General features: G+C 47.8%; 1 protein-coding gene across 1 annotated transcript in view; it reads right to left on the bottom strand.

Annotated features, from left to right (window-relative positions):
* Positions 1-227: 227 nt before the first annotated feature.
* SLC7A8 (solute carrier family 7 member 8) overlaps positions 228-26191 on the bottom strand; it is a 73970-nt gene continuing 48006 nt past the window's right edge. The window contains 9 exon segments of the mRNA XM_049768734.1: positions 228-1870; positions 2240-2417; positions 4447-4596; positions 9709-9805; positions 13843-13946; positions 15082-15205; positions 15783-15936; positions 19775-19787; positions 19789-19902. Coding sequence (XP_049624691.1) covers positions 1710-1870; positions 2240-2417; positions 4447-4596; positions 9709-9805; positions 13843-13946; positions 15082-15205; positions 15783-15936; positions 19775-19787; positions 19789-19902 — 1095 coding nt within the window. The 3' untranslated portion in view covers positions 228-1709.

Here is a 26191-nt window from a genome sequence, read left to right as displayed (position 1 = left end):
TGCAGAAGGGCAGACTTAGCTCAGGCACCTCCTCACAAAAGAAAGGGGAATAATTGGCTGGAAGGTTTGGTTTGAGGTGCTAGTTCAGACTCCTCAGGACAACTGGGTGGGGAGGCACTGTGGGGGTCTTAGGAAATGTGGGTCCATGTGGGATAGGAGAGTCTGTAAGACAGGAAATGCCTGGCCATCCTGCTCAGGAAGACCACTTCACTAGTACCGCCACCAGCTTCATTTCAATTAAAGTTTTATTACGTCAAAAGGGGGAAAACAAAACCCTCCACAAAACAAAAAACAAACAAACCTCTAAAACCTATACAAACATAAGGACAAATAATTTTTTCAAGTTTGTCTTTCCCACCCCTCAACCCCCGAAACTTACATTAAAAAAAAAAATCCAAAAGAAATAGAAATGCTAGCTTCAAAAATATTTATCCAAAAAGTAAGGCATCCACTTTACAAAACAATAGTAATGGAAAGAAGGTGGCAGAGGAATGAGAAAGAGGGAATAAGATGGTCCGTGGACCTTTAGGAGGCCAGCCCGTGTACCCTACAGGTGGCTTGGAAAGGACCAGCGCTCATATTAAACCTGGCACGTTACCCAGTGGGCTAAGTGGGGCCAGATAGGCCTGGCAGGGGGCAGAGAGACTCCTCTGTGAAGACCACTCCCCCACCAGAGGTTCTCCCTGCCCCAACCATATATTCCAATTGAAGCAGAAGGATTGGTTTGGATTAAAGGCTCCTTGTCCTTTGCACACAGTGGTGCTGGGTGCACTAGGCCCAGCTAGACCCAGGCCATCCCTGTGTGGCACAGGTAGACCCTGCTCACGACCAGGGGTCAATACTTGCCAGGGCTGCACTGTGGGTGATCACTGTCACTGTGTCCCCTCTCTTCCCGGGAGGCTGCAGTGACCAAAAGTTAGGGGCTGTCCAATGGGGTGGGATTGTCAGCTATGGGCTCAGACAGTGCCTGCCCTGCTCTCAGGCTGTGAGGACTAAGAGGAAGGGGTATTTTTAGGTCAGTTCTTGGACAGGAGGCAAGTTAAGGCTGATTTGGCTTTCAGGCCTGAAGGGTATGGGGAGCCTTGCTGCCCAGTTCAGAGGAGAAGGGCAGGAGGTGGGGGTGTGTCAGGGGCGTGCCATGGGTGTAGCCAGGGAGGGTTGTGAATGCTTTGAGCAGGACTCTAGGAGAGGTGGCCAGGACAAAGAGAAGTAGCCTTGTGGCAGGAGTGGGAGCAGTAGAAGGCCCTGGGGACCTTTCTGCAATCAGAGCCTTTCCCAATGGCACCAGCAGGCTTGGCTTGGGCTGGCGGGGAGCAGTCCAGGCCTCCTGCTCATTGGTCCTTCGCTGAGTGGGGTGGTGGTGTCCTGATAGGAACCACACTGAGGATAGTGGGCAGCACCTTCTCTGCTTGCTTAGGTCCCTAGGGAAGGGTATGTCCAGGCTCCCCAGCAGGCACTGAGACTTCCCCTGGGCAGACTAAGCCCAGGTCTGGAGTTTGGGTGGCAATAGGAGGGGGGCTTGGGGCTTTGGACACAGACTATGGGGAGATATAATGGTTCTTTGGGTACAACTGTCAGTCTCTTGTATTTCTCACCAGTCACACCTGGATCCAGCCCCTGCGGGTGCTCTCACACGCATGTTGGGGGGACCTAGGCCGGGGAGTAGGGTTGGAAGGGAGTGAAGGAGGGAGGGCCTAGCAGAGAGATCCTCAGGCTTGGGCCTGCTCCCCATCAGGCTTGTCCTTGGTGTGGTACATGGGCTGCCGCTGCTCCTCCTCCACGCCCTCATTCTCCAATTCGGCACCCGAGCCCCCATCCATCTGAGGATACACCACCACACACATCTTCTGGCTCACTAGGGTTATCCACTCTAGGGAAAGTGGAAGAAACCAAGTCAGTACAAGAGTTATGGCATACGGCCAGCCCTGGCCTCCCTCCATGCCAATGCCTGGACTAATATGCCTGGTTTGGGGTAGCCTGTGAACTCGACCCCCTTTCCTTTAAGATCACTATTCCACGGTCTCTGACTATGAGTTCCAGGTCTCACTAGCCTCTGCCCATTTCCAAGGCAGCACTGAAGGTTCCTTCTTCAGTTCCACGCACCCTCAGGTCTGAGACTTGTGTGGAGACATCTGATACCCGCCTCTTTTCAGAGGCCTCTAAGAATCTCCTTCTTCCTCAGAATTTAGCTGTATTGTCTCTAACCTTGAAAAGTACAATTGGGCCTCCAGCTACTTACCAATAAACTTATTGAAGCACTGGGGCTTGTTTTGCCAGTAAACACCCAGGAAGTAGACAGGCACACCAGTCAGCATGATGGCAAGGCCGATGCCACACACCACAGGCTCTGACCACAGGCTGAAGATGAGCAGGAAGGCCCAGAACAGCAAGTAGATGACGGGGAACACAAGGCTGATCTGTGGAATAGACATACTGTTAGCCCCCGTATGCCACAGGGAAGCGTGCTCGGCTTACTTTTAGCTCTGTAGCTATGTCAGCCATGTTGGTGGGTAGAAACAGCAGTTTAGAGGCCTAGGAGCAAGCAAAGGAAGCACCCGCCTTTGTTGGCTCTAGTGGGAGAAGAAGCTTGGTGAGGGCTGAATTTCACAGGCTAGAGACCACACAGGGGAAAGCCAACTGAAACAGGCAGGAGGAGAGACAGGGCAGACTAGAGGGTCTGGGACCCGTGGACAAAGTCAGAGTCCCAACAAATCAGTTGGTGAGGAAGATGCCAGTCCTAAGGGGCAAAGGAAAGAGATGATAGAAGAATTTCCATTTGCTCTGCTCCCAAGACCAGAAATGTGTACCCCACTCACACAACGTTCCTGATACCCAAAGGCTTGATGCTATCTGAGAGATGATGACCTCAGGGATCATGACCTCAGATCAGCAGCTGGTATAGAAGATTAAAAATTCTGGGCTAGTGGGGCCGGGCGGTGGCGCTAAAGGTAAGGTGCCTGCCTTGCCTGCGCTATCCTTGGACGGACCGCGGTTCGATCCCCCGGTGTCCCATATGGTCCCCCAAGCCAGGAGCAACTTCTGAGCGCATAGCCAGGAGTAACCCCTGAGCGTTACCGGGTGTGGCCCAAAAACCAAAAAAAAAAAAAAAATTCTGGGCTAGAATATAAAATTCCTCAAAGTAAACAAAGAAAAGAGTAGAAATACCCTATGATCCAGCAATTCTTCTGAAGACAACAAATGCACAAATCTGAAGGGATGGGGGCACTCTCATACTTGCTGCAGTAGCACTCATTTAAGAGTCAAGCTCGGAGAGGCCGGTGAGGTGGCGCTAGAGGTAAGGTGTCTGCTTTGCAAGTGCTAGCCAAGGAAGGACCTCGGTTCGTTCCCCCGGCGTCCCATATGGTCCGCCCAAGCCAGGGGTGATTTCTGAGCGCTTAGCCAGGAGTAACCCCTGAGCATCAAACAGGTGTGGCCAAAAAAACAAAACAAAACAAGAGTCAAGCTTGGAAACAAGCTAAGTGCCCACCAGTGGATAAGTGGGAAGAGAATATGGATTTGAATAGACAATGGGATAATCCTCAGCTCTAAAGAAAGATAAAACTTAGGACAGAGTGATAGCACACGGTATGGCGTTTGCCTTGCATGCAGCTGAACGAGACGAACCTGGGTTTGATCCTCAACATCCTATATGTTCCCCTGAGCCTGCCAGGAGTGATTTCTGAGCACAGAGCCAGGAGTAGCCCCTGAGCAATGCCATGTGTGGCCCCCCAAAACAAACGAAAACCAAACAATAAAAAAAGAAGGATAAAACTTGACTATATATGCAATATATCTGAAGGATTTTATCAAAAGAGGAAATACTTGGCTAGAGAGATAGCACACAGTTGTAGGGCATTTGTCTTGCACGCAGCTGACCCAGGATGGACACAGGTTCCATTTCCTGCATCCCATATGGTCCCCAAGGCAGCCAGGAGTGATTTCTCTTGCCAGGAGTAACTCCTGAGCATCACAGGGTGTGGCCCCAAAAAACAAAATAAAACAAAACAAATTGCTAGTTTTATTTAGTTTTGCATTTCTGGACCACACCCAAAATATTATTCCTACTTCTGTCCTCAGGGATCACTTCTGGGAGCCATATGTGGTGCTGGTGGATGAGTGAACCTGGGTTGGCCTTGTACTAATTATACTTTTTTCAGTCTCCAAAAGGACAAATACTAGGATTCCACTCCTATGTGGGATACAGAAAAACAAAGGGAATGAAAAAAATAAAACAGAAGAAAGGCCTCAGGATATGATACTGATCTGGTGGTGACCAGTATGGCCCTGGATAGAAACTAGATTCATGGTAGTAAGCACAATGCTATATGTACAGATGGAGAATTAAAGCTGGGTACCTTGGACTTCTGCCATGTTCTAGGCAAGTGCACCTTAAACACCATCACCACCACCACAAGGAGAGGAGGCTGAGGAGGGGGTGGCTCTTACCTTGATGGGGCGGGCGATGTCTGGTTTCTTCCAACGAAGCACTATCTGTCCAGCCACTGTGACCCCATAGAAGAGGTAGTTGATGAAACCCACGTAGTTGATGAGAGTGTATATGTCACTAGTGACCAGCATCAGCAGGGTGGACAAGCACTGGAAGAGGAGGAGGACTTTTCAACCCTCATTAAGAAACTACTTTATCCCTATACTTTATAAAGTCTAATTTATATTACTACATTACCCCAGGAGATGGTGGCATTTAATAACAGGAGTTTCACAACTGAAGATATGAAAGTCTTGGTAACTGACCCAGGTACTAAAGCCAGTGCTAATACCTGCATTCCCATTAATTCCTTGCGTGCGTGCATGTGTGTGTGTGTGTGTGTGTGTGTGTGTGTGTGTGTGTGCACATGCGCGCACACGTGCGTATATGTACAGCCTTGGCCAAGAAGTTCTTTTTCCTCATAGGATGATAATAAAATACTTAGCTGTCCTGGCATGTGCCCAAGCAATCAGAATAGATACTGGCCATAACAACTGGGTTGGTCACCCCAGTGGCACCAGCACTGTCTAGCTCGTGTACTACATCACCTTGAATTGTGGCTTTGCACCCTTAGGGGAAGATTGTTAACTGCAGAATAAGCTTTTTGCCTGCTACCATCCTCCTTTTATGCTTGAGTCATCTAATTTATTTTTCCCTTTTTTTTCATTCTTCCTTCTCTCACATCTAGCAGTCATACAGCACCCACATGGTATCAGGCTCTGCTCTTAGCACCTACAAATATGAATTCTGGGACTGAATTCACAGCACAACAGATAGGGCACTTGCCTTGTGTAAAGCCAAGGCTAACTGGGAATGAAACTTGGGTTGGCTGCCTAAGCTAAAAATAAATAAATAGGGCCGAAGAGATAACATGGAGGTAAGGCATTAGCCTTTCATGCAGAAGGTCATCGGTTCGAATCCCGGCGTCCCATATGGTCCCCCATGCCTGCCAGGAGCAATTTCTGAGCATGGAACCAGGAATAACCCCTGAGCACTTCTGAGTGTGACCCAAAAACCACACACACACACACACAAAATAAATAAATAAATAAATAAATAAAACAAAATAACAATAAAATAAAAATAACAAGATTTAAAAATCCTTAAAAACACACATACAGGGCCCGGAGAGATAGCACAGCGGCGTTGCCTTGCAAGCAGCCGAACCAGGACCTAAGGTGGTTGGTTCGAATCCCGGTGTCCCATATGGTCCCCCGTGCCTGCCAGGAGCTATTTCTGAGCAGACAGCCAGGAGTAACCCCTGAACACCGCCGGGTGTGGCCCAAAAACCAAAAAAAAAAAAACAAAAACAAAAAAAAAACCACACACACACACACATACACACACACAAACACAAAATAAATTTAGTAGATCCCCTAGAACTTCCCTGTGAAGTTTTCTGGACAGAGAGCACTGTCTAACATCAAATCAATTCAGCATTTCAGTAAGAATCATTCTCTTCCCTCTGCTAAGTTTAAAGGCCAATAGTAAGCTCAATTGTCCTGAGACATCTCCAATTACCAAGGGATATTTATTATTGTTTAGATTTTTTATTTTGTTTTTCTTTGCCATACCCAGCAGTGCTCTGGGCTTATTTCTGGCTCTGTATTCAGGTATGCACTCAGGTATGGCTCTGCACTCCTAGTATGGCTTGGAGACTTATGGGGTGCCAGGGTTAGCTGCATGCAAGAAAAACACACTACCCACTGTATTCTTGCTCTGGTCCTCATTGGTCTGTTTTATTGAGTTCCACCCAGTGGTGTTCAGGGTTACCAATTTACCTCTATGATTGAGGGAAGGAGTTAACTTTCACTATTGCTCAGGGGACTATGAAGTGTCAAGGTTCAAACAGGTTGACATTAATTGTGTTCAGTCATTTAAGCTTGGCCCCATCAAGATTTTAGTGAAAACTTGAGCCAGGTTCTCAGTGTACTTGCCTCTAGTCACAATACTAAACCAGGGGCAGGAGGTCCCTGGGAGTACTAGGTCTTCTCCAGTTCCCTTTCTTTCTTTTTTTTTTTTTTAGCCAGTCAAATTGAGCAGTGTGTGTGGGGGGGTTATATATCCAGTTCCCTTTCACAACCCACAAGGAGGATAACCTTCATCCTGTATCTGAATGACTGCAAATTTCCTTTTTGTTGTGCAGCTCATGTCCTTGACTTGGAGAGTTCTGTTCTCCTATGATATTTCTCTAGTGGACCATGTCATTTTCATTGTTTAAACTTAGGACCCAGAATGAAAAATATAACTCAAAGACTGGGTGTGGACAATTCTGCCCTGTCTCTTTGTTCTAAGGGATTCTTTTTTGGTTGTTTCGTCTTGGGTCACACCTGGCCAGCCTGAGAGCCATAAGTTACAGAATTTTTTTTTTGGGGGGGTGGGGAGATGGTGGGAGGGGTTGTTTGTGATATGTGCACATATCCAATGGTGCTCAGGGTTTACTTCTAGCTATGTGCTCAGTGATCACTCCTGGTAGTACGTGGGGGATTATAAGGGATTCTGGGGAAAGAACTTGAATTAACTGCCTAAAAGTCAAATACCCTGCTCACTGTACTATTTCCCTAGCTCTGAGACATGGATTTTTCCTGCCTATTTCTCTAGAGTAGTAATAAAACTCATGGAGTGTTTTTGTATTTTTTGTTTGTTTGTTTGTTTGTTTTTGTGGTTTTTGGGTCACACCCGGCAGTGCTCAGGGGTTACTCCTGGCTTCATGCTCAGAAATTGCTCCTGGCAGGCACGGGGGACCATATGGGACGCCGGGATTCGGGATTCGAACTGATGACCTTCTGCATGAAAGGCAAATGCCTTACCTCCATGCTATCTCTCCGGCCCCTATTTTCTGTATTACACCTGGCAGCGCTCAGGGGTTACTCCTGGCTCTATGCTCAAAAATCACTCCTGGCAGGCTCGGGGGACCATATGGGATGTCAGGATTCAAACCACCACCCTTTAGTCCCCATGAAGTGCCTTTTGTTTTTTTTCATGGAGTGCTTTAAAAAAAAAAACTGACGGGGCTGGGAAGGTGGCACTAGAGGTAAGGTGTCTGCCTCGCAAGTGCTAGCATAGGACAGACCGATCCCCTGGCGTCCCATATGGTCCCCCCAAGCCAGGGGCGATTTCTGAGCGCATAACCAGGAGTAACCGCTGAGTGTCAAACAGGTGTGGCCCAAAAACCAAAAAAAAAAAAAAAAAAACCCAAAAGAAACTGAGCCTGGCACGATAGCACAGTGGTAGGGTGTTTGCCTTGCATGCAGCTGTCCCAGGACAGACCTGGGTTTTATCCCCTGGTGTCCCATTTGGTCCCCCAAACCAGGAGTGATTTCTGAGCGCATAAGCTAGGAGTAACCCCTGAGCATCACTGGGTGTGTCCCAAAAAGCAAACCAAACCAAACCAAAATCCTCAGATATCTTTATATTGCTGGTCTTGTACTAGGACATTTTCTTTCTTTTATTTTTATTTTTTTAAATATTTGGGCAACACCCATTGATGCTCAGGGCTTACTCCTGATAGGTTTGGGGGACCATATGTGGTGCCAGGGATCCAACTGGGATCAGCCATGTGCAAGGCACCTACACTACCCACTGTAAAGGCTCAAGACTTTGTTGTTTTTTTTTTTTGGGAGGAGGGGAACACACCCGGTGATGCTCAGAGGTTACTCCTGGCTATGCGCTCAGAAATTGCCCCTGGCTTGGGGGACTATCAGGGATGCCAGGGGATCGAACCGTGGTCCATCCTAGGTTAGCGCTCATGCAAGGCAAATACCCTATCACTTGTGCCACCACTCTGGCCCCGACTTTGTTGCTTTTTACTATTTGTTTTGTTATTTGGGGTTTTATTTTTTATTTTCTTTTTAATTTTTAATTATTTATTTATTTAGATTTTGGGGCCACACCTGGCAGTGCTTAGGGGTTTACTCCTGGCTCTCTGCAGAGTGGGGGAACCATACCAAATGCCAGGGGTTGAACCTGGTACTATTGCATGCAAGGCAAATGCACTACCTGCTGTGCTTTCACGCTAGCAACTCATTACTTTTTTGTGTGTGTGGGGGTCACACCCAGGAGCTCTCAGGGAATACTCTTTTTTTGGGGGAGCCATACCCGGCGGTGCTCAGGGGTTACTTCTGGCTGTCTGCTCAGAAATAGCTCCTGGCAGGCACGGGGGACCATATGGGACACCGGGATTCGAACCAATCACCTTTGGTCCTGGATCGGCTGCTTGCAAGGCAAACACCGCTGTGCTATCTCTCCGGGCCCAGGGAATACTCTTGGCTCTGTGCTCGAAGTCACTCCTGGCAGGCACAGAAGACCATGTGGGATGCCGGGATTTGAAAGACCATGTGGGATGCTGGAATTTGAACCACCATCTGTTCGAATCAGCTGCACGCAAGGCAAAAAGCCCTACTGCTGTGCTATCTCTCCAGCCTGTTACTTGTTTTAAACTTTGTCTAGCCTCTTAAAAGAAACTTTGTTCATGGCATAATTTGTCTTTAATCATTTCAAGTTGTATATTTGTTTTCCACTAACAATTTTATTAGGGCTGGGGATGTAGCTCAGTATCCAACTTGCATACTTGAGTTCCTGGATTCAATCTCTAATAAATTTGATGATGATAATAAGAAGCCTGGGGAGAAGACATGAAATGGCTATTGTGTTCTTTTTTGGGGGTCACACCTGGCAGGGTGAATTCAGGGGTTACTCCTGGTTATGTACTCAGAAATCACTCCTGGAAGGCATGGGGGACCATATGGGTTGCCAGGATTTGAACCATCATCTGTCCTGGGTCAGCTGCTGCTAGGTAAAGCCTACCTCTGTGCTATCTCTCTGGCCTCCTGACATGGCTATTGTGATGCAAGGCAAATGAGAAGCTGGAGCTTAACTGCTGGCACCAAACAGTTCTCTAAGCACTGTTAGGAGCAAGTTTTGAGCATCGAGTAGGAAGTAGCCCCCTGAATACTGCTAGATGTGATCCCAATTCTATAGTAGAAACAAAAGCAGCTCATGTATACCACTCTCTAAATTATCTAAGACTTTGTGATCCCTAGAAGTGGACCAAAACACATAAGCCATGTGTGGGAAGGGTGAATCCCAATTGAGTGCAGGTACAAAAAGGGTGGTAGTCTATCTTCCTTGTGACATCCTGTGCTCCATCATTGGCAGAGCAAAAAAGATGAAACAATCACGAAAGACAGAGGGTGTGGTCAGGGTTGCCATGAAGCACTTACTGTAAAGAGCAGGGCTGGGATTGGGGTGCAACGCTTGACATGGATCATGGCCAGCACACTAGGGAGGTGTCCCTCTCTGGCTCCAGCAAAGAACAGCCTGAAAGAAAGAAAAGCATATCAACCTGGACAAGTCCATGGGCCACCCAGGAAAGCTCCATCCTCCATGGCCACACTCTGCTCACGCAGGAACACCACCCTCCAACCAGTAATCACTCTCGTGCACAGTCATGTGTCCCCACCCTCCCAGCCACTGGTCAGAACCCACGTTCATAGTGCAGCTGCAGGCAAACCAGAGGCCACCAGGAAATGGTGATGGACACTACGTGTGTGTGTGTGTGTGTGTGTGTGTGTGTGTGTGTGTGTGTATGCCCGAGCATAGGCTGGGGCCATGTGATCATCTTGAGTCCCTCTCAATGCCTAAAGTCAGAACCACATTCAAAGGGCTCTTCTAGAGCCAGGGAGTTGGGTGAAAATGCTAGAGCCTATACCTAGCATGCATCAGTCCCTGAGATGGTCAGAGCACTATTAAGTGACTGAGTGTAGTACCCATGGCTCCCAGCACCACAGGGATGCCTCCAAACAAAGGCTAAAACAGACTCTGGCCAGGAGACAGCTCAAGGGTCAGGGCCACATGCTTGCAGGTGTCTAACTTGAGTTTGATCCCCAGTACCACATGGAACTCCATAGCATCACTGAGTAGGACCCAAATGGCTCCCAGCTTTTACTGGGCAGATCAGTGGCCACTATCCTTTCTAGGTGGTCAGAATCACTGAGAATGGTCCCCAAGCTCTGTGAGTACTATGTCTCCTTGTCAAGGAAACTGTCCAAGCAGTAGGGTGCACAGTGGCAGATGTGATATAGTAATCATATATATTCCAGGAGCATTAATATTAGCACTTTTGTAAATCATGGTGTGTAGATAATACTAATTAAGTTAGAAAATAGAGATGGCCAGAGAGATAGTACAGGGCGTTTGTCTTGCGTGCAGAAGGATGGTGGTTCGAATCCCGGCATCCCAATTCCCCCCACCCCCCCCCCACCCCCCGGCCTGCCAGGAGCGATTTCTTTTTCTTTTCTTTTTTTTTTTTTGGGTCACACCCGGCGTTGCTCAGGGGTTACTCCTGGCTGTCTGCTCAGAAATAGCTCCTGGCAGGCATGGGGGACCATATGGGACACCGGGATTCGAACCAACCACCTTTGGTCCTGGATCGGCTGCTTGCAAGGCAAACGCCACTGTGCTATCTCTCCGGGCCCCAGGAGCGATTTCTGAGCGTAGAGCCAGGAGTAACCCCAAAGCGCTGCCAGGTGTGACCTCCCCCAAAACATCCCAAAATACAGAGATTTGGTGCTGGATTGATATTACATCAGATAAGATAAGGTGTTTGCCTTATATGCAGCTAATATGGGCTCAATCCCTGATACCATATGTTTACACAAGCGCTGCCGGGAGTAATCCCTGAGTGCAGAGCCAAAGTCAGCCCTGAGCATGGCACAAAAAGCAAATAAACAAAGAACACTATAGGCAAACCAAAAACATACTGCAAATCTAGAAAGATTTATATCATGACCAGGATAGGAATGTGTAAGAGTTATTTGTTATTTTTAATTTAATTTAATTTTTGGGTTTTTGGGTCACACCCAGCAGTGCTCAGGGGTTACTCCTGGCTCTATGCTCAAAAATCGTTCCTGGCAGGCTCGGGGGACCATATGGGATGCCGAGATTCGAACCACCATCCTTCTGCATGCAAGGCAAACACCTTACTTCCATGCTATCTCTCTGGTCCCTATTTATTTATTTTTTATCTTTGAGCTATACCCAGCAGTATCAGGAGTGATGCTCTTAATAGAGTTTGGATGATCATATGCAGTACCATATGCATATACATATATCATATGCACTACCAGAAATCTAACTCACATACACCTGCAATACAAGTGTCTTGCCCCTTGTCTTATCTCTCGGACCTAATACTTATATATTATTTTGGGGCCATATTTAATTGTACTTGGGCTTACTCCTGGCTCTGAGCTCAAGAATCTCTCCTGGTGAAGCTCAAGAGATCATATACAGTGCCTAGGACTAAGCCTGGGTTACACACATGTAAGGAAAGTGTCCTACCACCTGTACAATCTTGCTGGCCTTAATTGATATTTAAGAAAATGAATTATGTAACATTAAAGAAGCCGCCTTTCTTTCCCTTCCCTATCTCTCTACTTTAAACTGGGAGAAGTCACAGTAGTGTGAATTACATCATAGTTTCTTTTTTCCTAGTCTCTGTAGAGAGAGAAGCAGCTAAGGAGAAAGAGAGTGGGGTGCCTTGGGTGATGTGACAAAAAGCCATCATGGTTTATTTAATTTTTTTTTGAGAATGTCACTGACTGTTCCATGTGAGGAAGTTAAAATGGCCTCAGGTTCCCACAGTCATAGCGGTCACCCGCCACCATCATCCTGGGCCAGCATGCTGGAGTCATGCAGTCCATGCACCCCACTCCAGGAACTAGATAGGTGGGGCTCCTCATGCGCAGAGCCAAGGCCCCACCCGCCAACCCTTCTCCACGTGCAACCTGGACCATGCAGCCTAGTCTGGTTCCCACAGCATCACAAATGTCGAGTATACAAGAGATGGTGCTTGCCCAGACAGTGACATTAAGCATGACATATACCCACACACACTCCTACTCCTCAGGGAAATCACATTCTCCATACCCCAAGATAGGTGAGAGAGAAAAGAGGGAAGAGGTGGCGGAGAGGTGGCTACGAGGGCCTGAGGAGGCCGGTGGGGGTTGGGAGGGCACCTCTCTTTGGAGGCCGCACCTGCCCGCATGCACACACAGCTCCACCGCATGCACCAGACCGCTGCTCCGCCGCCCCGAAGGACAAACCCCAACTCTAAAGTGACTGGAGCCAGTCACTCTCCTCCAGCAGATCCCAGAGGGCCTCCAGGGCCACTGCTCTTCTGCCGCTTGCCCTTGGCTGGGCCTCCAGGCGGCCACGGCTCCTGTGTAACACGCACACGAGGTTGCTGTGGTTGAGTGACACCAGGCCCCAGGGACTGGCACTCCCGCACTCCTGTGTACCCTGGGTTCTGAGAACATTACATTCCCGCAGTCTTTTCCTGGGTATCCCTCCTCCCAAAGTGAATGGGGCTAGAGAGAGGGCTCAAGGGTCAAGCCTGCTGGGTGTGGCACCTAAACAGGAAGAAAAGAAGGAAGGAAAGGAAGGAGGGAGGGAGGAAGGAAAGAAGCAAGTAAGCGAGGAAGGAAGGAAAGTAGGGAGGTAAAGGTAATGCAGAAGCCTGAGGGACAGTACAGCAGGCACTGTTTGTCTGGCATGTGTTCAACTCTTGGTACCCCATAGTTTCCTCAAGCATTGCCAAGAGTAATCTCTGAACATTACTAAGTACCAATGTGCTCCCTCAAAAAAACAGAAGGGCAGGGCCAGAGAGATAGCACAGCAATAGGGCGTTTGCCTGCACTAAGCTCACCAAGCCACCTCTGCCACCACCACGGCTCCATCTAGAATAGATGTAAGGAGAGGCGTCTTCTGGGCCCTTCTGGTCATCTGGCCACACTAATGGCTTTGGGATGGATGGTGTGGTATATGACAAAGGCTTCCCTTCCACTCTTTCTGCCACCCCTCCATGTCACACCCTCCACTCAAGTCTTCTAAGCGCTCATGCAAGACACCCTCCACATAGCAGCCTGACTGTAGTTTGTTGGGAGGTTTCAAGGTGGTCCGGACCACCTGCAGGTCCCCAAGTACCCTATAGGTCCCTTTCATCAGGGATCACCTTTCTAGCCAGCACAGCCCATTTCCAGGCCTCTGGAGGGGATCTGGATGTGTGAAGGACACTGTCCAGCTGCTACAGCTCTCCTGACCAGTGTGGGGACCTGCTGAAATTAGGTGGCAGGAGTCCTGCCCTGTATCAGCTCACACAAGCAGCTGTCTCCTCTACACTCACACATAACCCTGCACAGAAGCAATAGTCCTGTCAGGGCACCACTCAGGTACACACACAGATCCCAGCAGATGGAACAAGCCCCACTTCGCTGACTGTCAACACATAGACACAGCAACACAGCAAGAGGGACGGTAGAGTGTCCGGGGCTGACAAGGGCACACACAGCACTCACCGGGAGGATGTGAAGAGAGACCCATTGACGCCTCCAAAGGTTGACAGGGCCACAGAAATGGGCATGATCCAAGCCATGACTCCAAGAAGCTTCTCTCCAAAAGTCTGTAAGCAAAAACAAGAGGATAAGCAGACAGGGTGAGCTGGCTACCCTTTTATATTGTGCCACTGCTCGGAGTACATGGCCATCCCTGTCCTCACAGGTCTCTGGCAAAGGTCCTTGAGAGAAGGTGATGACTACATAGTGAGAGTCAACATGTGTGGGAAGTAACTGGCTGAAGGAGACAGATGAATGCGGTGTGTGGTGTGGCAGCAATAATAATGAGCAATGGTAAAGAGAGGGGCAATGAGGAGTGAACACTCGCTCTCCTTGCTCTTTGCCTGAGAAAAATGAGGTACCAAGTGCTTCACTAACTGGCCTAAGATTATACTCCCAGGAAGTTCAGGCCTGGAAGTCAGGTGTGTGCTTGCAGGTCTCACACACGCACGCACGCACGCACGTATGCATATATGTACGTATGTGTCCTGGGCTTCCCTTCTCAGCCACATAGGGCCACCTAGCTACATTAGGGCGGGTCTCAACATAGCACCTCCTTTTAGGAGCTGTGAGACCTGGAGCCAGGATTCTTCTTGTACTTCAGTGTTTCCATCTGTAACATAGAGATGAATGCTAATAATTCATAGGGAGGGGATCTTTCTTTTTTGTTTGTTTTTGTTTGTTTGGTGGTCCAGGTCCAAGAGGGAGCAGAAGCCATTTGGTTTTCCCAGGACCCCCAGAATCCCGTGTCTGGACCATGCTGCTCTCTTTCTCAGAAACAATCTCAGCTGTCTTCTTGTTTGCTGAATCACTTTCCCTGCACATGTGCAGTGAGAAAAGATACAGAGATCATAGGAGGGCTCCAGCATAGAGCTCTGCAACGAGGACCACTTGCCCTGTGCCGGCATTACAGGTAGGGAGACTGTGCACTTTTGCAAAGGCTGCATGAGTTAAGTAGTTCAGCTTGGCAGTTCCGGCTGTTGGGGCAGCTAAGGTGGCAGTTTGTGCCCTGAGGACTAGACTGGCATCAGGTCCACAGTTGCCAGCATCCAGGAAATGCCAGGAGGGCCCAGCAGGCAAGTCTGTTTCCCCCTGGCTCTGTGATCAGGGGAGCATGTGGTGTCAGGATCCAACCCAGGCCTCCCGCTTGAAAAGCCTATGCTTTTGTCCTCTTCCCCGGCCCCAAAGAGTTGGATTCCTTACCACAGCGACGGCATTGGAGTCCAACAGCTCCTGGGGGGACATTGCAGTGACATAAGCGACATTGGCAAAGACATACACAAACGTGACCAGTGGAATGGAGATGAAGATGGCTCTGGGAAGATTCCTGTAGAAGGAGAGGTGGTGAGAGGGGAGGCCTGGTCCGGGGAGTCTTTCTGCCTACTGGGCTGTCCTTGCTGCAGGAAGTAGATTGTGTAGCCATTCGGATTGGGCATCGATAGTGGTGGTGCTAGGCACAGGACCACCACCAGGTAGGGGACCCAGCAGCTCAAACTTGAGAAGCCAGAGCTTTACTGTGGAAGCACATTCCTGGCCTTGGGGCAGGGAACTTTAAAGAAAATGGAACAGCTCAGGCTGGAAACAGGCTTACACTTGTTGCCATTCTCTCCTGACCCAGAATCTCACAAAGCACCCCTTTTCCCACCCTGCTTGTCCCCAGAGAATTGAGTAAGACTTCTGGAAAGCTTATAGGGCACTAGATCACTTTTCTCCAAGCAGAGTGAAGAGAAAATGGCCCAAATCCCTGGTAAATGAGCTATCTATTTCTTCAGGATAGATCAGGTCAAGGTCAGAGAGAGGCATAGGAAGAAGTGGGTGGTGGATATTGGCTTTCTCTTTCCTGTGGTAGGTGCTGTGACCTTTCAAAGGCAGGGGCAAAAAAAGCCTGGGCTATTTCAACTCACTTGTAGGGATCAACAAGTTCCTCAGTCACGTAATTAAGAAAGTTCCAGCCTCCATAAGCAAAGGAGCCTTGAAGGAAAGCCAGTGCAATGAGGCCAATGTCGGGTTCCTGGAAATTTTCAAATGCATTCTTTGGCTCCAGCCAAAAGTACTCTCCTGTGGATGCAAAGGGTAGAAGAACACTCAGAGAAAGAGACAGGTTGGATCCAAGAGCACCTGGATGGCACTTTTGTCTCTGCCCTGTCCTGCAGCTTTCTTGACTCCTGGGAACCCCATACATTGGAGGAGAGAGACTCAAGGGTGATAAAGGTCCCAGAACCTCCAAGAACTTAATTATCACAAGTCTATTTGTAGGTAAAGCTTTAAAGTACAGTTCTGAATTTTTTTTTGTTTGTTTTTTCGGTCCACACCTGTTTGATGCTCAGGGGTTACTCCTGGCTAAGCGCTCAGAAATTGCCCCTGGCTTGGGGGGACCATATGGGACACCGGGGGGATCGAACCACAGTCCTTCCTTGGCTAGCGCTTGCAAGGCAGACACCTTACCTCTAGAGCCACCTTGCCGGGCCCCATAGTTTCTGAATTTTATTTTTTTTGTGGAGGTGGGAAAATCATACTTGGTTAAGAGTTCATTCTTGGTGGTGCTTGATGCAGGGATCAAATGTGGGTCTTTTGCACCAAAGGTTGTGCTCCAGTCCTCTCGGCTATCTCCTGGTCCCACTTTTTATTTATTCTTTGCATGGAGTAGTTGACTGCTGTGGAGCTATACCAGGGCAATACTCAGGGGGACCATGTGGTGTCAGTTATAGAATTGCAGCCTTCTCACATGCAAGACATGTGGATATACCATTTGAGTCACCTCCCTACCCCCTGAATAATTCTTCACAAAACACAAAGTTACTTGCAAGTAGAAGGTCACAAGAGATCGGAACTGGCTGACTGGGCCTGGGGAATGCAGAATTAAACCCATTAGCAGTCTCCTGACCATCTTTTAAGTTTGAATTTGTTTTTGTTTTTTTTTATATGGGGGATTTGGGTCTCACACCCAGTGGTGCTTAGGGCTCACTACTGGAAATGCTGGAGGGTGTGTGTGTAGGGGGGCACATATGCAGTTCCAGGAGATGAAAACTGGGTTTTGGCAGCATTCTCTGCAAGAGCCTTAGTCCCCTGTGCTTCATAATGTTTTTAATTTTTAATTATCACTGATTTTACCAAGGTTGTTTATGATAGTTATTTCAAGGTATAAAGGTTCAAACACAATTCCACCACCAGTGTGACCTTCCCTTCACCAGTGTCTCCAACTTTCCACCCACCTAGTCTGCCCCATTGCAGAAATAAACAAATTTACTTCAAATGATTTGTTATAACAAAGGCAAATGGGGGTCTGGAGTGATGGCACAGTGGTAGAGCGTTTGGTTTGCAAGTAGCAGACCTGGGATGGACCCAGGTTCGATCCTGGCATCCCATACGGTCCCCTAAGCCTGCCAGGAGTGATCTCTGAGCACAAAGCCAGGAGTAACCCCTGAGTGCTGCTGGGTGTATAAGGATCAACTTGAAAATTGCTATAGCTCTCCATAGTGTTACTAAAATCAGTTTCTAAGGATTTCCTGGGCTGCTGTTGGTGGTAGCTGAAACCTGCTCTCTCTCTCTCTCTCTCTCTCTCTCTCTCTCTCTCTCTCTCTCTCTCTGTCTTTCTTTCTTGTTTTTAGGCTCAGGGATCACCCCTGGCTATGCGCTCAGAAATCACTCTTAGCTTGGGGTCTATATGGAACACTGGGGGATCTAACCACGGTCCGTCCTGGGTCAGCCATATGCAAGGCAAATTGCTGCACCACTGCTCTGGCCCCTGCTTGGTAGATTTCTTTTTCTTTTTCTTTCTTTTTTTTTTTTTTTTGGTTTTTGGGTCACACCGGCAGTGCTCAGGGGTTACTCCTGGCTTTATGCTCAGAAATCACTCCTTGGCAAGGCTCAGGGGACCATATGGGATGCCGGGACTTGAACTACCAACCTTCTGTATGCAAGGCAAGCACCTTACCTCCATGCTATCTCTCCAGCCCCTGCTTGGAAGATTTTTATGTAACATTCCCAGATGTCCTATTTTAGCACCTATGCTATCTTTCCCACCCTTACTAACCATCTTCCTTGATATATGGGTCTGTACATTTTCATGAATATAAAAATGAACAAGAGCAAAAAAAAAAAAAAAAATAAAACAAGCCCAGATACAAGCTTTTATAATGCTGATGGTTCAAGCAGATTCTGCTTGCTTTAGTCATTATGTTCTAAGTTTGTCTTCATAAGGAATGTGTTCAAGCTTCTCTTTCATGGGTTAGATTCCCTAATGGCTCGAGAGTCATCAGTCAGGAGGCTTTTCCATTGCCTTTCTAGTCCTCAACATAGTGTCCCCTCAGAGTAGAATAAACTCTCAAGAAATTTATTTTGGGGGCTACACCCAGCAGCGTTCAGGGGTTCCTCCTGGCTCTGCGCTCAGAAATCGCTCCTGGCAAGGTTGGAGGACTACATGGGATGCTGTGAATCTAAACCCGGGTCTGTCCTGAGTCGGCCACATGCAAGACAAATGCCTGACCACTGTGCTATCTCTCTGGCCCCTCAAGAAAGTTTCTAATGAGCTGTGGAGTAATAGCATACACTTGCCTCATTCGTCTGTGATCTAGCATAGAGCTTAGTAAGGGCTGGAGTTGGTGGCTCAAATGGTAAAGAGCTTGAGTGTTATGGGCCAGGCCCTGAATTCAATCCCCCCAACCCCATCTTGCCAAGCACCATCAGGCATGGCCCATAAACAATAGCAAAAAAGTAAATATGTTAATTTAAAAAGATTATCATGATCAGGGGAAATTATTGGGACCACATTGAGAGTTACTACTAATGAATTAGCATGGTTGATTTTACTTTAGGTGTAAATTCTGAAACATATTGTTGTGTATGTAAACATTTATGGGGACTATTATGTTACTGATCCTACCCTGATCGGTGATTGTGCCCTACTCTAGGGCATTCTGCCCCACCCTAGGGTGGTACCTTATCCCACCATTTGGGTGGGATCTGATTCTGGGGGATAAAAAACAAGGGGTCTGTGGAAGGCGAGAAGGCTTTTGGCTGGAACTGATGCTGAGGCTTTGGATTTCAGTCTTGTCCACCGAAATAAAGCTAATGGTTTCCACAAGACTGACTGACTTATGCGAGCTGTTTACCCGCCGCTTCACCTCAGAAGCGCCGGCTGAACAGGGGTGGCAGACGGTTTGCTCCGAGCTTGGAGGGAAGAAGACCTCATCCTCCATCCCTCCATCAGTCAACCTCTTCAGGGGCTGACTTGCAACACAATATAATCTGTTAAAGAACTTTAATCCACCAGGTGAAAATCAGGTATATCATAGAGCAGAAGAAGCTTATGCTTCTGGAATAACAGTCCAGGCACCCAACACAGCTCTCAGGTTTTGGGGGTGGGGGATACTCTCGGTTTGTGATTTGACTCTCTGGGAGGCAGTGACACTGGGCAAGACACCGTGGTGCCACGGGTCCCATGGAAACAAATACAGACTCAGACTTGGAACGGACCAAATCCAGTTGGGAATGTTGGCTGGAGCCCCAGGAATGTAGAGCTCTCTTGCAGATTATGAGAACTATAAAATGTATTTTATAATTAAAAAAAAAATCCCCTTTTCCACCTTTTAAGATTCAGACAAGATAGAGTCTAAGAGGAAAGAAGCATTGCTGGGGTTCTTTTGGACAAGAGAAAACTAAAACAGAAGGGTCCACATGGGAGCATTGAAAGTCTGCAAAGATGGGGCAGGGCTGGTGTTGAATAGACCTCCTTCCAAGAACCCATAGATAATGGGTTTGCTCTCTCTTTGTCATGCCAGTGTGGTCATTCAAGACACAGAACTCGGAAATCCCAGAGGTGTATACATGTGGGGAACATTTAAACCTAAGGGTATGATGGGTGGGTGGGAGCCCCCACTGTCCCCAGAATACTTACCTTTGCAGATCTGGCACAATCCCCATTATGATGATGAGACCGAGGGCCAGGAGCTTCCCAGCAGTAAAATGTCCTTGAACACGGGTGGCCCAGCGCACACTAGCACAGTTGACCCACGTGAGGCAGCACTGAATAAATACCACCAAACACATGCTTGCTGAGGACAACGGGACACATCAGCAGGAAGACTCCCTACTCCCTGGGGTGGGAATGTAGGACAAGGCAAGCCCACAAGCAAGGCCCATGTACTTATGCCTTGGCTAGGTTAATAGGTTACAAATAGGGACTATGTGTTGCAAATTAGAGCATGTCAGAGCTGGTCTTAATCAGGGCTAGAAGCCAGAAGTAGACCTGTAAGAATTGGCACTGGCTTTGGCAGGTGAAAATTTGCACTGGAGGAGAGCCCATGTGCAGAGTATATCATTTTTCATTACTACATGTCACTTTCCTGAGCTTGATTTAGGGGAAATAGAGGTCCAGGAAAATTTGCTATTAACATTTACTACAGTTTAACAGTCACTTGATAAAACTATTTTCTGAAAGTACATTGATGAGATTTGGCCAATTACTACTTAGTTATTTAATCACTACACTCTGGGTAGAACAATTCTTTTTTGTTGTTGTTGTTGTTTTGTTTATTGGGGCCACACCCAGTGATGTTCAGGGGCTACTCCTGGCTATGCACTCAGAAATCGCCCCTTAGTCTTGGCTCTGCACTCAAAAATTGCTCCTGGCAGGCGCGGGGGACCATATGGGATGCTGGGATACCAACCACTGTCCGTCCTGAATCAGCTGTGTACAAGGCAAATGCCCTACTGCTGTGCTTTCTGGCCCCTGTCAAGATGTTTTTGAGTGAACTATGGTCATCCAAGTGAGATTTTTATTTCTCTAGAGTAAATAAAACACCCAGAAGTGAGATTCTGAATCCCAAGGTAAATCTGAGAAACTTTCTGAAAAACTGCCAGTTTTTCTCCCATGATGACATGGCCACTATGTGTGCAGTACACCAGCATGGCAGCCAGGTATAGCCACTTGCTTCCTAACCGGCACCTGGAGTTGTTGTCTACAAAGTTCTATCTTGCTGGAGCAATAACACAGCAGTAAAACACTTGGTTTGCACGCAGTTAATCCAGGTTCAATCCCTAGCAAAACAATGGTCCCTTAAGCCCTGCCAGGAGTGAACCTTGAGTGAAGAGACAGGAATAAGGCTAAGCACTACAGGGTGTGTAGCCTCCCCCAAACAAACAAATAAAAGCCAATGTCCATCTGTACTAAGACCTGTACAGTAGAATGTTATTGTGATTTTTTTCCCATCCCTCATTATGAAGTTTTGATGTGACTAACACACTACGCATAGCAACTTATTTGCTGCCATCCCATGGGGCCTGGCGGTGGCGCAAGAGGTAAGGTGCCTGCCTTGCCTGCGCTAGCCTTGGACAGACCACAGTTCGATCCCCCGGTGTCTCATATGGTCCCCCAAGCCAGGAGCAACTTCTGAGTGCGTAGCCAGGAGTAACCCCTGAGCGTTACCGGGTGTGGCACAAAAACCAAAAAGAAAAAAAAAATTATTTGCTGCCATCCCTGGATCTCCCAAATAAAAAGTACAGGTTCTTTCATATAGCCTCTTGCTTATGAGTCATCAGTTCCCTTGATCTAACAATGTGGATGTGACTGACATATGCTGAAGGGATGCTCAGAAGGGCTCCACCTTATAGCCACCTTCCTAAAGTCTGCTGTTTTAACACCTGCTGCCCTGCAGCTATTGGCAACCAGATATTTGAAAACTATTACTCACAGAGCATGAGAGACCTATGCTGCCGGAATACTTCTCATTTCCTCCTGGCTAGTAAACACTTGAAAACAAACAGGGAAAGGTTCAATACCTTGCTTCCTCTTCCCCTAAAATGGTGACCAGGGTGATCCTAAGTCCTTCAGGAGGCTAAGTCATGAGCGCAAGACCAAAGGGCTGGGACCCAGTGTGAGTTCTACGTGTTACACGAGTCCTGGATTTTCACACCTGGCACACATACACCCATGTGAGCACTTGCACAAACACAACCATCAGTGGTGAAGTTCTAGGTCAGTATCTGTAAGGAATCTGCTTAAATACTACCTCTAGCTTTACTCAAGGGTAAGTGGCTCATCTTGAATTAATCCTTTTCTCTTGCTAATAATCCCTTTAACCATAAAAATTTCCCATTTTAGGGGCAGAGCGGTAAGGCAGTTGCCTTACTGAGTGCTGAGTGTTAGATGGGATTCACAGTATAGAGCAAATCAGACCTCAAATTCTCCTGTTAGTTTCCTTTTTGTGAGGGGTGGGGTTCCTCGGCAATGTTGGGGACCAGAATGGCCACCCTATGCAAGGCAGGCATATGCATTGGACTCTTTTTCTCTAGTCTAATAACTCCCCAGTAAAATAACCCACAGCAGAATTGAACCTCTCTCAGCAATGCTCATTGATAGTTCATAGGTTTGGGTCTGTGGTCTGGTCCACAGTGTACTGCTCAGTTTACAGTGCTCAGTATCATCAGGGTTATTATACTCAAGGTTAAGAAGGTGGGAGGAGGGAGGAGAGATAGCACAGTGGTTTGGCATTTGCCTTGCATACGGCTGGCTCGGGAGGGACCTGGTTTGATTCCTGACATCCTATATAGTCCCCCAGCCTGCTAAGGGCGATTTCTGAGTGCAGAGTCAAGTGACCCCTGACACCACTCGGTATGTCCCAAAGGCCAATCAATCAATCAAGTTTAAAAAAAAAAGAAGGTAAAGGAGGAGACAGTGCTGAGTATTGAACACTTAGTGCCATACATGCTAGGTACAAACTTTACTACTGTCAGCCATTTCCCCGATCCCCAATTTCCTACCTTAGCAGCTTCCCAGTTTTCTAGCTTGGGGACCATGCAGTGCCAGGGATCAACTCCAGGCTCTTACATGCAAAGCTGTGCTTCAGTCTTCAAGAATTTCCCTTGGGGCCGGGCGGTGGCGCTGGAGGTAAGGTGCCTGCCTTGCCTGCGCTAGCCTAGGATGGACCGCGGTTCGATCCCCCGGCATCCCATATGGTCCCCCAAGAAGCCAGGAGCAACTTCTGAGCGCATAGCCAGCAGTAACCCCTGAGCGTCACAGGGTGTGGCCCAAAAACCAAAAAAAAAAAAAAAAAAAAAAAAAAAAAAAAAGAATTTCCCTTGCCTAAGTTTCCCTTTTTTGGAGGAAGAAATGTCATACCCTGTGATGCTCAGGGCTTATTCTGGGCTCTTTGTTAAGAGATCACTCCTGGCAGGGCTCAGGGGACCATATGAGGTTCCAGGATTGAACCAAAACCAGCCACATGCAAGACAAGTGTCCTAATCCTGTACTCTCTTCAGCCGAGTCTCCTTTCTGAAAGCACCCACAATTCACGAGGTTCTCCTCAAACTCCACTAAATTCACACAAACACTCGATTGTTATATCCAAAGATCATGCCTAACCTCTTTACTTTACTTTTACTTTGATTGTCCAAGTATTTTCTTTCTCTCTCTCTCTCTCTCTCTCTCTCTCTCTCTCTCTCTCTCTCTCTCTCTCTCTCTCTCTCTCTCTCTCTCTCTCTCTCTCTCTCTCTCTCTCTCTCTCTCTCTCTCTCTCTCTCTCTCTCTCTCTCTCTCTCTCTCTCTCTCTCTCTCTCTCTCTCTCTCTCTCTCTCTCTCTCTCTCTCTCTCTCTCTCTCTCTCTCTCTCTCTCTCTTCTCTCTTTCTGCCAGACCCGGCAGTGCTCAGGGGTGAGTCCTGGCTGTCTGCTCAGAAATAGCTCCTGGCAGGCACGGGGGACCATATGGGACACCGGGATTCGAACCAACCACCTTTGGTCCTGGATCGGCTGCTTGCCAGGCAAACACCACTGTGCTATCTCTCCGGGCCCTGTCCAAGTATTTTCTAACCTTACTTGAGTTTCAGGATATTTCAGCAAAGAACCTGACACGATTCTCTACTTTTGACCTGTAACCTTCTTCCCTGACTCTACCTGGCAAACTTCCATCTTTCAAGAACCAGTTCAAATGTCACCTGTTCCATGCATTTGATTGGACTTATTTTTTGACCAAGTGCCTGGCAGTTCAGATCTCTCAGCCATGCTTTATGTATAAGAAATAAAATTTGTGGGCCCAGAGAGATAGCACAGCGGCGTTTGCCTTGCAAGCAGCCGATCCAGGACCAAAGGTGGTTGGTTCGAATCCCGGTGTCCCATATGGTCTCCCGTGCCTGCCAGGAGCTATTTCTGAGCAGACAGCCAGGAGTCACCCCTGAGCACCGCCAGGTGTGGTCCAAAAACAAAAAACAAACAAACAAAAAGAAATGAAGTTTGTTCCTCCCCTCTACTCACAGACAGTGAGTATTTTTTTTTTCTTTGCTTTTTTTTGGGGGGCCACACTCATTTGATGATCAGGGGTTACTCCTGGCTATGCGCTCAGAAATCACCCCTGGCTTGGGGGGACACGGGGGGGGGGGGGATCGAACCGAGGTCCGTCCTATGATAGCTAGCGCTTACAAGGCAGACACCTTACCTCTAGCACCACCATCCCGGCCCCTTTTCTTTGCTTTCTAATCCTAATAGTCATTATTACTTGCAAGGGGGGTGTGAGCTGAGAAAGCTTAGGCTACTGGGATTCAAAGATCAGGATTCCCAAAGCATTCAGGCTTAAGCATTTACTGTCTGCATTTTAAGGACCTCCCACCCCACCCCCATCTTCTCGCAGGAGGAGGGCAGGAATTGAGTTTTCTCCCACGTGTTTTTTTGGGTCACAACTGGCAGTGATCAGAAATCGCTCCTGGCACACTAAGGGGACCATATGGGATGCTGGGATTTGAACTGGGGTCCATCCTGTGTTGGCCATATGCAAGGCAAATACCTTACCACTGTGCTATCACTTCAGCCCCTATATGTTTCGAATTCTAATGCATGGCCTGGCATCTGGCAAGCAGTAGGTGTTTAAAAATAACCCAAGTATAACTGTGTATGGCCAAAAACAAACTGAAAAATGAAGACACTCTTGCTTTTTCATGGAGAAACTGTTATCCAAGATGCTATCATAACAGGAGAATCCCAGAAGGATTTGAAGTAGCCAGTAGGGACTATACAAAGAAGTTCTAGATGAGCTGAAATATCCTGATAAATACATTTTGGGTTTATCTTTTTCAGTGGAGTATTTCAGTATCAAGTGCTACCTGCCTGGTGACATTTATCAATCACTTACAAGCAACTGAGTGCCCTGAGGCTTAGCTTCCAAACTCACCCCCCCACCCTTCAGACACAAGGCAGATGACTAAAGCATAAAAGAGATTGACTTATGAAAGGAAGGAATATTAGCAAGCAAAACCCCTGAGGCTCAGGCACCTAAGGATTACAGAATGAGGAAGGGATCAATATCTCAAAGAATATGATCAGCTAAGGGGCTGAGAGGTCAGTCCTGGAAGGCTACCAGAAAGGGGAAATGAAGACAGTGGGGGACATTTCAGGGAGTGGCTGGGACAGCTCAAGACACTCTTCCTCTAGGTAATGGAATGTAAGATAGGAAAATAATCTCCTTAGGAGAAGGAACTTTGTCAACAGCCACAAAGATACCTTGAAATCCCCAGGGGACAAACTGTCAGACAAACACATAGGGGGTTCTTATGTGCAGTGCACGCTTATCTTCACAGCTTCTCAAGACCCTGGTCCTGTTTTAATATTTGACTTTCCACTTTAAGGAATCTTTTAAAACAAAAGGAGAAATTCTGAGAATGAGGTGAGGAGACAGTCTGCCTGAGACACTAATCTCCTGGGACAATGGTCGCAGGCTGGCTGACTACCTTCAGTGAACTGGCTTACTCAGCAGGAAGGCAGGCAGTGAAAATACCTTCTCCAGGGCTGAACAAAGACCCTGCCCTACACCCACACAGTGTGGTAACTTACCCAGTGCTGCTTCCAGCTCTCTGTCCCCTCCCTCTGACTACCAGACCCCAAATCCTATGAGATGCAGGATGTGATATGATGCCCACAGAAGTCAAAAGTAAATGGGGAGCCAGTAGCTGCTACAGCTGGAAACCTAAGTGTTTCTCCTTCATCTGTTCAACGACACACCATCTACAATGGGCAGACACAGATTTGTGTGCCAGGCATTCTGTTAGCTGAGAGACAGAGCCCTGGCTCAGGAAGCGGGCAGGAGGGGCTGAGTCAAATGACAATGGTCGAACAATATGATGGCAGTGCCTTCTGGAAGTGAGCAACTGCCTGAGACAAGTCCTAAGGCACCCAGGGGAGCCAAGAGTAACTGATGCAGCCTATGCTGGAGGCCTCTATAGCAAGAGTCTGATTATGCCTAAATTAAAAAGACTAAGGCTGGGCCAGAGTGAGGAGCTATAACACAGTGGGTAGGGCATCTGCCTCGCACGGGGCAGGCCCGGGGACAG

The sequence above is a fragment of the Suncus etruscus genome, chromosome 2 (genome assembly GCF_024139225.1).
Source record: "Suncus etruscus isolate mSunEtr1 chromosome 2, mSunEtr1.pri.cur, whole genome shotgun sequence".
Taxonomy (NCBI): domain Eukaryota; kingdom Metazoa; phylum Chordata; class Mammalia; order Eulipotyphla; family Soricidae; genus Suncus; species Suncus etruscus.
This window is presented reverse-complemented; position numbering and strand designations above follow the sequence as displayed.